The sequence below is a fragment of the Geospiza fortis genome, unplaced genomic scaffold, assembly GCF_000277835.1.
Source record: "Geospiza fortis unplaced genomic scaffold, GeoFor_1.0 scaffold188, whole genome shotgun sequence".
Taxonomy (NCBI): domain Eukaryota; kingdom Metazoa; phylum Chordata; class Aves; order Passeriformes; family Thraupidae; genus Geospiza; species Geospiza fortis.
In genome coordinates, this window is record NW_005054337.1 from 2,316,742 (window position 1) to 2,329,600 (window position 12,859).

General features: G+C 40.8%; 1 protein-coding gene across 1 annotated transcript; it reads right to left on the bottom strand.

The window, feature by feature from the left end:
• Positions 1 to 597: 597 nt before the first annotated feature.
• Positions 598 to 12,373, bottom strand: RAD21L1 (RAD21 cohesin complex component like 1). Its single transcript, XM_005422188.2, has 13 exons — positions 12,097 to 12,373; positions 11,804 to 11,933; positions 10,229 to 10,328; positions 9,159 to 9,265; positions 8,610 to 8,795; positions 7,892 to 7,993; positions 6,805 to 6,915; positions 5,594 to 5,823; positions 4,646 to 4,748; positions 3,789 to 3,928; positions 3,026 to 3,106; positions 2,396 to 2,473; positions 598 to 1,688 (listed from the first exon to the last, which is right to left on the bottom strand). Exons 1-13 carry the CDS (start codon positions 12,238 to 12,240, stop codon positions 1,497 to 1,499), a joined length of 1,704 nt encoding a protein of 567 aa, XP_005422245.1. The 5' UTR covers positions 12,241 to 12,373; the 3' UTR covers positions 598 to 1,496.
• Between the last annotated feature and the right edge of the window lie 486 nt (positions 12,374 to 12,859).

Here is a 12,859-nt window from a genome sequence, read left to right on the forward strand (position 1 = left end):
GGGAAAGAGGGAGATGTTTTCACCAAACCCAAACCCTTTACCCAGGTCAGATCCTGGCTCTGGAAGTGCCAGGCCTGCTACAAGAAAAAGATGAACTGCCCTTGGTTCCAGCCTTGGCCTGAGCCATGCTCCTATTCCCACCCAAAATAGTGCTTCTTTTGCAGGAAACTCAGAGGTTTTTATCATACAGGGATGCTTTTCCCTTCCTTAATCCCAGAAAATGAACCCCTCAGAGAACACCAGCAAAGGCCCAATATTTATTTAATCAAATATTCCTGTTCAGAAAGGACACTCAGCTGGAACACTCCCACATCCAGTGGCCACCCCATGCCCCACACTGGGGTTTCACCTCTTTTAAAGCCTTTTTACTCCCTTAAACAGACCCTGAAAACCAAACCTCCCCGAATCCTGTGGGACAGGAAGCACACACATTAGGGGGCACAGACTAACAGGGTGTCACTGAGGTGAGTGAACACCTGAAGGTCAGGTGACAGCATCACCCATCCTTTCCCATTTAAAGTAAAATCACCAAGTCCCTGACCCTGGGATGAACCCATAGGATTTGATCCTTTCGAAGAAACACTAACAAGCAAAGGAAACATCTTCTGATTTTTATTGATTCCACATGAAGGAACAGTGATGTCCCCAGAGCACCAAAGCAGCTGAGTGGGGCACAACCACCCCTCCTCCAGGTGGAGGGCAGCTGGAAACCAAGAGCTTCAGAAAATGACAGTAAAAGGGATAAAATTTATCCTAAATTAGATAAAAATGCAAAGAACTAATAATATTTCAGTTAACATCCATTTTTAAATAGGTCTACACATGAATAAAGGTGTTAACAAGTTAAAAAGCTCTGTGAAATCTGACAATGCAGGGTTTCTAGGAAATAGAATTTCTGCCTGCAGCTTCTGGACTCTTCTAGAGCCAGTGTAACCTCTGTCTGCCTGAACACACAAAAGCAGCACTGGAGACAGTACCCTGCTAGATCTTAAAATATGAAATATTGAATGTTCTTTGACAGGAACAATTTTAAATAATCTAAATTTTTTTGCTACAGAGAGTAAACAGATAACTCTTACTGATGGTATTAGAGAATTAACAGACACAAGCCTTGTCAAAAATAATTTAAGCTCCAAAGGTAGTCTCTGAGAAAGGTTTTGAAGGACTTTTATAAAATTCCTTTGAGGATTTTTATAAAATTCCTTTGAGGACTTCTATAAAATCTTTCGCAATGTAAATCTCTTACGTAGAATATATATTTTAGTAGTATTTTATTAACATATTTTGTAACTATCATATAACTCATCATGTAACTATAAATATTAATAATAAGCCCTGTAGTGATCAGCTGGGGCAGGACCCCTGCACCAGCCATGACTGGGTGGTGTAGAGGGCAGGGATCTCTGCTCATCTCCCACAGCTTGACAAGACAGTCCATCCTTTTTCCAGGAAAACTGTTTGCTAGAAAATGCAACCCAAGCTGTATTTTGATCAGTTTATCTGATCTTGTCAAACATGGGCCCAGCAGTGGCTGTGAGGTCAGCAAAGGGCTTGGGCTGCTGCAGCTCGAGGACCTGCTGCTTCTTCAGCACCAGAAAGATGTAAAATGTGGCTGCAGCTTCTTTCCGGGTGTTTCTCCGGCAGAGCTCCCGAAAACTGAAGGAACACACACCTGATCTCTTCAGCTGCTGCAGAAGGGAAATGAGAAATCAGTCAGGTCAGCTTCTCCACCAGTAAAACTGGAGTCCATGGAGTCCAAAGAGAGAGCACTGCATAGAGGGAATATCTCTGCCTGAATGCCTCAAACACCATCTCATTCCCCCATCCTGGATATCTCCAACTAGACAAGGTTGTTCCAAGCCCCATCCAACCTGGCCATGAACACTTCCAGAGATGGGGAGCCCACAACCTCTCTGGCTATCTTCCATCTGTGTTTATAGAAGTGACTTTTCACATTTTAATGCCATAATAGTGTTGGTACTTATGTGTGTTACTAAAAGCTACAATTCCACAGAATTCCATTACACCAGTGGAGTGCTCCCATCATGCTTTGTGATTGATAACAATAAATATCCTTGAGCAGTTCTGTGGGCTCAGTTATCTCTTGTTTTTTAAAGGCTTACCTAGGTGTAAATATTTATTTACTATTTGCACTTTTGAAATAGATTAAAAAAGAGCATTCAGAAAATTCTAGTAATTCCAGCAGCTGTGGAAAGGAACATCACACATCAAGCACCCAGAATCCTGATTTTCCACAGAAATACCAGAGAAAGCACCTGCTGCAAGTGAGAAGGGGAGACACAATGGACAGTAGAAGGAAGAGCTTTTCTAATGTGGTTCAGCTGAAATCAACACCAGCTTTTTGGTATCTAATAACAAAATCCAGCACTGGTACCTGTAAAGTTTTTTGTAACCGAAGAGTTCTTTTGCCCCATCTTATTTCTTCATTGTCTTTCCCAGTCATTGTTTGCTCCTTGAGAGGAAGTAAACAAAGTTAGTCAGGGTTTGTAAAAAGTCACACAGCATGAGAAAAAGGTCAGGAGTTCCAGGCTGGCTCAAAATCCAGATAGAGCTGGATATCTGGATGGCCAAACTCAGGGAATCTGGAGGCTCTGACACCTCTGTGCTCATACAAGGCTGTGTGAAACAAAGGAAAGAATGGGACCTGTGTGCTTTGTGCTCAGAGATAGCTCAGGTGCAACATGAACATGGTCCCAGTGAGGCAGCTCCACAGCCAGGTACTGCTCTGTGGGACTGGGATTCTGACAGGATTTGTACTGACAGGGGCTTAAAGAGATATTCAAATATTTGGCTTGGGATTTTGGGTTTAACCTCTGAAGCCTGCAGCTGACTGCCCTGGTTTCAGAGTACCTGAACATCCTCAGAACCAGCAGGGTAGAATTGAAATTATTTCCTTCTCACAGGAAGCAAAACTCCCTGGAAGTTCACAATGCTATTTTTTTTTTTTTTAAGAAACAGGGTTCTCTTCTGAAAAAAGCCAGGGCCATCAGCTTAGGACACACACCTCTGGCACCTCCACCTTCTGTGCTTCAACTTCTTGGGCCAGGGAATTTTTTGAGCTCTCAGAGAAAGCTGCTCCATCCTCCTGTGAACATGAAGAAGACAATCACTAGGCCTGGCCATTTATACACACAGTACAGTTCTCTTTACACACTTCTTCTCAAAGAATTTATTGTCATAAAGTTTTTCAAAATAAGTTAATAGCTGCTATTTCTACCATGTCTTTCCTGATACAGGGAAGGACCTTGCTGTAGGATTTATCTACAGATGAATCTAAACCTATGGGCAGAGTTCAGGCATGCAGCACACATTTTCTGCTGCCATTAGCTCCAATTTCATCACTTTTCAACATTAATGAGCCTCATATTCTCTAAAGAATGCCCTTTAGCAGAAGTGAAGATGGAAGAGATATTGCTTGAGTATTTCCTCAAGATGACACACAAAATGTAAGTTTTATCCTTTATAAAGATTATATTTGTCTCTTCAGTACAGTATTTAATATTTTATATTAAGCTCTCATGTATACTTAGTGATTAAACTGTAATTTATGCTGATTAATAAACATTTTAATTAATCATTCATTCATTGTGGGAGTTTACCAAATTATAAATAAACTTTCATCACACAAGCTACGTAATGCTCTCTTGCCTGTTTTTAGCATCCTTTCCAAACATGAGTAATTTCTTAACATGTTTTAAATGGAACCTTAGCAAAAAGTGGAACCAATAGGCACACTTAGGTCTCTAAAACTGAGGAAAACTGCTCACTATAATTTCACCACAGTTCTCATTGATTTCATTTCTGTCATTCTGTGATGTCAACATAAAGGAATCATTTCTAATTTTTCTCCCAGTCTTGGAATGAGCTGGCTCCTGCAGGTAACTTGGCTCTTCTACTGGCAGCATCTCTGTATTAACAGAAAACCAAGGTTGAAGAGGAAATTACTGTGAATCACCATCCTTAAAAAAAACCCCACTGAAAAGCAAAAATCACACAGAAGTTCAGAGTCTTTGAGAGGAAGAGCCAGAATAAGCAAATATTGAAGAAGTATCATTCCCAACAGAATAATGGAAGAAGAACCTTCCAAGGCAGGTTTTCCTTTTCTGAAAGTTGACCTTTATGGACTCACAGGAGGTGGGTTTGTTAATTAATTTTTGAGACAGGTTAGGTTCCCAGCAGAGCAAAGGAATGAAAGTGGATACATCCTTCTCAGAAGATCTAAAATGGAACACTTCCTCTTGCCTGATATTAACCAAACACATCTTCCAGATACAAGTAGAACTATTTACATTAATTTGGAATTTTGGAGAGAAGTTTGATTAAGCTTAGGATAAGTGGGAAGCTAATTTTTTTCAATTATATTGAAACAAACCCCACAAGCAACATTACCCAAATCTGCAGTTTCAGAGATAATTAGAGAAACCAAAGATGAAACCAAAAATATCTTCTTATGCCACAAGGAAGAAAAAACTTGGATTTCATTTAATTTCTAAGAAACAAAAGAACAGCAAAGAAGTAATTTGTGTAATACTGCACACCAACACCTCTTGTGTCTTTCAAACATAATGTAGAATAGAAAATACTCTCTAACAGCTAATTCTGCAGAACAGAATTAAAATATTACCTGTAGTATCTTGCTCTTTTCTCACTTCTTTCATTTCAGACATCCTCCGTATTCCATTTGCTCTCATCTTAAATCTGTCAGTCTTGAAGCATTTTTCAAACAACTGAAAATAATTATTTTTTGTTTGCTTTCAGAATATCATGTCAGATTATTTACAAACATCAACACAAAATATGAATATGAGCTGTATGTTAATGAGTGCAACCCAGAATTTCAGTATTTGAATTAGGTCACTCTGAAAATCTGCAATTTTTTTTTGTTTGTTTTTAAGCAATAGCTTTCTGCAGCTCTGACATGAATTCCATGAAAAAAAAACATCTTAGGAGCAGCTTGAATAATTTTTCTTGAAGCCAAGCAGTAGGGAAGGATGAAAGAAAGAAACATCTGCAGTTTTCATCTTCTTAAAGAGCAAGTTGTAATTCTGCAGCTGGACTCTAAGTGGTGAAGCTGCACTGCTGCAGTGAACCCTTCCAAATCCATCAGCAATATTCTACTACTAATGTCTGATGTGCCTTTAAATAAATATAAACAAAAGATACCTCAAATTGATTACAAAGAGGAAATAAACCAGAAAACAATAGAACAAATGAGAAAGTATAAAAGAAATGGATAGAAAAGTAAAAAGTTGTGTGTCAGTATAAGATCATTCAGGCACCGGAGTGTGAAATGAAACATCAGCTCTCATGTTCCTTTTGTAATTTTTCACTTGTTGGAGTGCAGAAGGTTTAAGGCTCTGACCCCCCAGATGATGAAACAATTAGTGGTGAGTGTGCAAACCATCAGGTGTCTGCTGACCAGTACTACACAGCAATGCTCAGGGCACACCTGCAGCCAGCTCCAACGTCAGATCAAACAGAGTCTACAAAATCTCTCTCAGTCAGATCCCAGCTCTGCAACAATCCTGGAACCTACACAGTGGCACAGACCCCACAAGGAACTGATGTTTACCTTTTGCAGCTGAGCATGAATCATAGGCTGTGAAGAATGGGACAGGAGTTTATCCACACCTCCCCACTCCTTCCACATCATTGTTTTCTTGGTAGGGGGAGCAAGGTCCAGCGTGGCCAGGAGGTCAGTGTAGTTGGAGAGCTGCTTGTAAATGGTTTGGCAGCTCAGCTCCTTCTCTACATCCACCAGCAGCTTCCTCTTTCTTTGCTTTTTTTTCCTCTGGGTGACAGCTACATAAAGCAAGTATTAACAACAAGTCTTAAGGTCTATTCCTAGGACATTAGGCACACCAAAAAGCCCAGTGATTCAACCTGGCTGCCGACCTTCTGAACACTGCCTAGACTTAAAAATCAAAGCACAAGTGCACAGGCCAGTCCTTCAAAAGTTTCTATGAAGTTTTCACTCCTTGTATTCTTTTATTGGAAATTCCCTTATGTTTAATTGTGGAAGACAAATGACTCTTTTAATAAAGAGCTGGGTACAGGACAACATAATGAAAACACAGAATAGAGCAACAAGACTGAATAAGCTGTCTTTAATCCATCAGGAAGTTAAGTGCTCCAGGAACTGCTGATGCCCTCAAGAGGTTTCATTACCTCATAATTAATATCTGTATTTGTCAGTTTAATCCTTTAGCAATTTAATCAAGATATAAACACAAAAGAAAGGCACAGATTAGTTATATAGCCATAACTTCCTGGATATTATTTGGGCAGGCCAGAAAATTCCAATATTGTAAATATTGCTGTCAACATGAGCTTGCTTATTCATAAACAGCCACCAATGTGATAGGGGCCATTTAGATTTCCTCTTCAGAGGAAATGTAATACTCTTCACCTTGGATCTTGTTAAAAATTCACAAACTAATGTTTTGAAAGTTTTAGGACTGTGATTTTAAATATAAAAGTCACTGATGTGTGACTGGCAATCAAAGTTTTTCTGGTGAATCTTCAAGCTTGCAATGCTACCAGAGCTGAAAAGCAACAAAACTTGACTTGTACATGGAAAAAACTGCAAGCACAAATTTGGGCAGCTGAGATAAATAACCTGGCACTGGGTTTGTATAATATTTACTGTAAAAAGGAACTCTGACAGCAGGAGCAAATGAAATCTAAGGTGGGAATAATCCATATTGCAAGTATTTTCACTACTAAGAAGCAAACCAAACCTAGTTAATGCAAACATTTATCAGAAACGGGTCAGCTTCTGACCTGTATCATCAACTGGCTCAAGCACAAACCCTTCTTCCTGGAACAAAAGGATTGTCTCATTCATTGTGTGATTCCCATCCTTAACAGTGGTGTCTGCACAGTTGGACTCAACTGCAAGAAAACCCAGCAAATAACCCAAATTAAAAAAAAAGTTACAATATGGGCTAATTTCTCAATCACACGACAGAGAATGCTACCAGACAAAAACAGCGAGAAATAGGAAACTGTGGTTTTGTTTATAATCTCATTTATGTTCACCAGTTCCTTCTCATACGCTCATGCTCTACACTTCCCTTCACTGATCCCAGAATGACCAGGCCATAGCAGAGACAAATCTGGAGAAAAACCCACACAACAGAAAGTGTTTAGGGCCAAAGGTGTTTAGTTTCAATCCCTATGTGTTTCCAGTTCCAGGCAAGTGCATGGCAGTAGGGACATCTCTGTCAACAGAAAAGGAACAAGCAGCACCAGCAATAGAGCAAGGAGAGGCAAGAGCCACTCTATCACTTTAAATCTGTTCCAGAATTCTCTGTTTTAAACTAACACTCTGATGGGGGAGTAAGAAATTAAGCTTTGATAACTATTTCTGAGAAATTTTTGCTATCTTAAATCCTTTCATCAGCATCAAACCAAAAGAAGATTAACAGAACCTTTATGAGCTACTTAAGTGTCATTTGTTGCAGAAATATGAAGCCAGAAATAGAAGCACAGGATTGTTTCTGTTGGAAAAGACCTTTTAAGCTCACACTAGGACAGTTCACTGTTACAGGACAGCCTTATTTGGGTTTCTTTCCCCCTCAAAAGGGACATCATGCTGTGAGCAGCAGGGTGGACCAACAGCATATCCAACAGGATGTCACATGAAGGTGTTTCTAAGCAATGTGAAGTTACAAATTTGGAATCCCTAAATCAAATAAAATTATCCTAAAATGGTGGATGAAGCAGTTTAGGGAAAAAAAAAAAAGCAAAATAAATGAAGAAAGGAAAAAGGCACAAGGATACTACAAAAAGCTGAATGTGAGTGATATTAGGCATTAACACAGGAACAGAGGGTTTATGTGAGATGGAGCAGACACTGCAAACTCACTGGCCGTGCTGTTCTCTGGCAGATCTTGTGACAAAGGACGTGCTTCCTCCACATCAAGAATGTCTTTATCTAGGACATTTTGCTCATCCCTCAACAAGAGTTCTTAAATACAAAGCACATAGTTTTAATCATTCTAAGCCTTAGTAGTCATGAAATAGTCTGATACAGCCTAATGTTAGTTGAGGTTAATACTCTGCAAAGAAAGCAAGCTCAGCTTCTGCAGATGGCCGTCAGTGGTGCGGCTGTCTGCAGCAGCACACAAAGGAGGGGATTAGTCCCAAGTTTGAGATTTCCACCCTTTTTTTTTTTTAATATGGCCTTAATAGTGTTAACAGGTATCAATCTGTAAGGTTTACATAAATGCTCTAAGCCATAATGATGCAGAAACTACTTTGCCCCCTTTGTTATTACAACAGTAAGGATAAAAAATGCTGCACTATTTCACCTTTGAAAACAGAAATTAATTGTTAAACATTAAACATAAAGTTAATGCCTTTAATTCTAAAATAATGAATACAGCCTTTAAACCAGTTTGACTTGGCAGTGTCTAAGTGATCATAGGCTTAGTGACAAGTAGGAAAAATATATGTATGAAAACAACAACTAACACAGAATTTATGTTTGACAACAATCGCTTTGGTGCTGTCTTGACTGTTTTCCTGTAAGAATAAAAATATTTGGAAAGGAACCAATTCTCTTTGCCTGTGGCAAACCCTACCAATCATATCTGCAGCATCGTCCTCATCCCCAAAATGGTCATCCTGGAAGCAGTAAACATCTTCATGCAGCACAGATTTGTCTCCGCTGGTGCTGGCTGAGTTGGGATCTGCCACCAGACTGTTACTGCTTGTCAGGACACTGCCCTCAAAGAAGCTCTGTCTCCTCAGGGCTTCTGCTTCTTCGTCTGAGGGAACACACAATTCCTGATATCTCATCTGTGTGAGTTTTGTAAACTCAGATGTATCAATTTCCTAATTTTTCAAGTAATTTTTAAAAGGTTGCAAGACATCCCATATCTCAAATGGAACAAAGAATACACAATGTTATCTAATTTAGTAAAAGCAGGAAATGTTTGGTTTGGTTCTCAGTCTCTGACACCAGATAATATTGCTTACACAAAATTTTAAACCTAAGACAGCATAATAGGCCAATCAGCAAAAGCATGAAACAAATGGACCTTTAATCACAGTTTTTTCACACATGGAAAGGGCTCACATAAAACACACTTCCCCTTATGAAATTCGTCCACTTTCTCAACTACTCTCACCAAAGTTTCTATCACAGAGAAGTATACTGCTTTCATAATCCTCTGTAAGTGTGATTTCTTCAGCTCTGCTCTGATTCAAGGTAAAATGTTCAGCAACATCAATGGCCCTGATGAAAAAAATATTATAAAAATATAGAGTGAACTGAAACTCATTGAGCATTCAGCTGGAATGTGAAAACTTGTTTCTACACAGCCTTCAATCCTGGCATTTTATCACAATTTTATCCCCACATTTCTCCCCTCCCTTTTGCCAGTAAACTTGGCCTTTGTGATTTTGTTCCCATCCAAGCCCTGGTACCTACCAGACCCTTGTCAGAAGGCAACTAATTAGCGAAACATCTTTTAAATCAAATTACACAACTCTTGGGCAGGTAGAAAAGGCACCTTTACAGAGTCAGCACACTGAGGCACTTGAATAAAGTATATTATATTGCAGCTGTACTTACAAAATAATAAACCCTTACTGATCCCATCAAATCATACTTATGAGGAGGTACAGAGCAACCCTCAATGGAAATCTCTTGTCCTGGACCTTTGGGGCATCAGAGCCATCAGAAACATGACTTAGTCTCCTGTTTTTTATCAGTTTTCTACATTAGTGCTGCTTTGTGTCAAAAAAGCCTGAGAAATATGCTGGCTTTTTCTCAGGAGCCAGGCTGACTATTGCTGATAAAACACCCCAGCCCCAGAGAGCAATGGAGCAGAAACAAAATGAAGCTACCCAGTGGAACAGTGCAACACTGTGTGGTTACTGGCCACATCTTTGAGGATTAATACTAATTTTTATCTCTTCTCTTGAGGTTCAGAAAGCTGTTTGCATCCTTCACTCAGACAATTTAGAATCCTGAAGTCTAAGTTCAAGACATTATTACATTGTGAAGGTCTGTTGATTAAAGGACTGAAGAAAACTACCAAAGCACAATGCCTGTGGCTATAGAGCTCAGAATTTAGGAGAATTCAGTTATTAAATCAAAACAACCCAATCTGAGTCTCAATCAGATAACAGCAAGTGTATAGCTTTTACTTCTGAAAATTCTAAAAGAATGAATAAAAACTAGGGAAGCATTTACTTTACATCTGGAAGTGGTGCTTCAAAATCATGAAATTCTTCAGGTAATGTAATGGACTGATAAGCAGCCTCAAAGTTCTCTTCTGGAAGGTCAAGAAGCCCTGAAATAAACAGACAACATAACAAAAGAAGTATCAATAAAATAAAAGTAGTGCTGTCTCCCAAGTAGGTATAATAAGCCCATAAACCTGTCAGGAGGGACTGCTGCCATTCTAAATCACAGAATGGTAAAGCTTAGGCACCCAAAAGTGGAATTTCAGTTTCCATGTCCTTAAGATGATCTATTTTTTACAGACAGATACAAAAGAGTCTGCTGCAACAGGACCTGAAATATGCAAGTACTTGTGTTGGTGAGCAGCTGCTTTAAGTCCCTGGAAGGTTCTCCCAGCTGATGTCTAGCCCAGAGTCTTTCACAGCACTGCAAATGAACCACTGTGTTTTCCTTTCATCTGCTCTGTCTCCATAACACTGTTCCCCAGCATCAAATAATTATGTACTCAGACTGCCAATTACTTGGGAATCCTGGAAAAATTCATATGAGGAGGCATCTCTCAAGGTCATCCAACCCAACCTTATGCCCAGAACAGGGTTAATTTCAAAGTCAGATCACTTTTGTCTATTTCTGTTGATGCAGATTTCACAGCATTCCTGAACAGCCTCTTTCAGCATTTTACCACTTCTGCTGAGATTCTTCTCCCCCCTTCTATCTAGGTAAATAGAAGTCTCTGTTGCAGCAGTGGTGACTGTTGTGTGCTCTTGAGCTGTGTGATGCTCTCCAAGTTGCTATAAGATCTATCTCCAAAATAGCCACCAGTTGTGGCTGGCAGATTTCTGTTGCATATTAAGGGAAAATTTCTTCACTAAAAGGGTTTCCAAGCCCTGGCACAGGCTGCCCAGAGTAATGCTGGAGTCACCATCCCTGGAGGGATTTGAAAGACATGTGGTATTTGGGGACATGGCTTAGTGGTGGCCTTGGCAGTGCTGGGTGAACAGTTGGACTGGGTTTTGGAGGGCTTTTCCAGCCTAAATGGTTCTGTGATTCTATAATTCTGTGATCATATCCTTGAGAATAATACAGAGTAATTATTGACTATTTTGCAAACAGACCAGGTCACAAAGCACATTAAAACTGGCACAAGACACTGGTGTTCTCAGGCTTTTTTTTAGACAACAGTGCCTCCCATTTATTGCCTAAGTATGACAAATACAGAGCCCGTTGGAAAAGGCTCCAGTCATCTCAGCTCCCTTCTCCCTGTCTACATGGCTAGAGCTCAAAACACATTGTCAGGTCTGGCACTGACACTGTTAGACATGTTGTTGGTGTCATCAGAAATTAAAATTAATTATCTAGCAATGGAGGCTGAACTCAAGCATCTTCTTGTAAGTCCACTTAAGATACTGCTTCTGTTAAGGGAGTCAAAGACCTGAAATGGCACTAAATTAAGCCAGACCAGCAGTAGGTGATAGTATGGTCAGTTTCTTTTGGGGTCAGTAATGTGTATTTAACAGAAATAGCCCAAAATTAACTTTTAAAATGAGAGGACACACATGAAAAAATGCTGAATTTTGTGTATACCTGGGCGAAAGGCTGTCTTCATTTTGGTCAGAGCTTCATTGCAGTCTGCCAAGAGGTACTTTACTTTCCTGTTGTAAATCCGCACTACCCCCAGGAGCAAGTGTCCAGATGTTCGCAGAGCTATAGCAAACTGTGAGGATTTAAATTAAAAAAAAAAAAAAAAAGTTGTTCAGGAGTTAGTATTTTTGGCAAAAACACTAAAATATTACACAGAAATAACAAAGTTCTCTACGAGAGACCAACACCTCCACCCCAGGACTCTGCAGGAGATCCCTCCTCATGCCACAGCCTACCTTTGGGGAGAGGATTTTTTGGACAGTGGCCTCTAAATTGCACTCAAAGATGTGTGCCTTGGTCAGCTTCTTCTCCCAGTGGGCAGCCAGCCAGATTTTGGCCAGTGGCCCCCGCTTGTTGATGAGCAAATGGACGTAGAACATGGTGCCTGGCTAAAGGTCTCAGGGCAGCCCTGACAAAATTCCCTGAGCTCTTCCCCTTGCAACAGGAGATGGGTCCTGGGGCAGCAAGTGGGATTAGGGATTTAATTGAATCTGAGGGGATGGGGGACCCAGTCGGGGGCTATGGGCAAAGGGGAATTTAGTGGATCTGAGGGGATGGGGGGACACAACCAGGCACTGAAGGGGATGAGAGGATTTATGGGATCAGAGGGGACAGGGCACCCAGGCAGATATTGAGGGGATGTGCGGATTTAGTGGGATTCAGAAGGGCTGGGCTCGCCCAGCTGGGTGCTGAGGGAATGGGAGAACCCCGAGAGCACTGAGGGAATGAAAGGATTTACCGAGACCCTCAGAGGGCAGGTAGGGGGGATTTGGCGGGATCCTTAGAGGATGGGTCAGGGTGGATTTGGTGGTGCCTGAGGGAGCCACCCAGGCCCTGCGGATTTAGCAGGACCTGAGGGGATGGGGTGACCAAGACGCTGAGGGGACAGGGGGCCTGAGCAATGCCAGGCGGGACGTGTTGGACTTAGCGGGATCCTGAAGGATGGAGGGGCACAGCCGGGCGCTGAGGAGCCCTGCGGGGATGAGGAGCCCCGGGGAT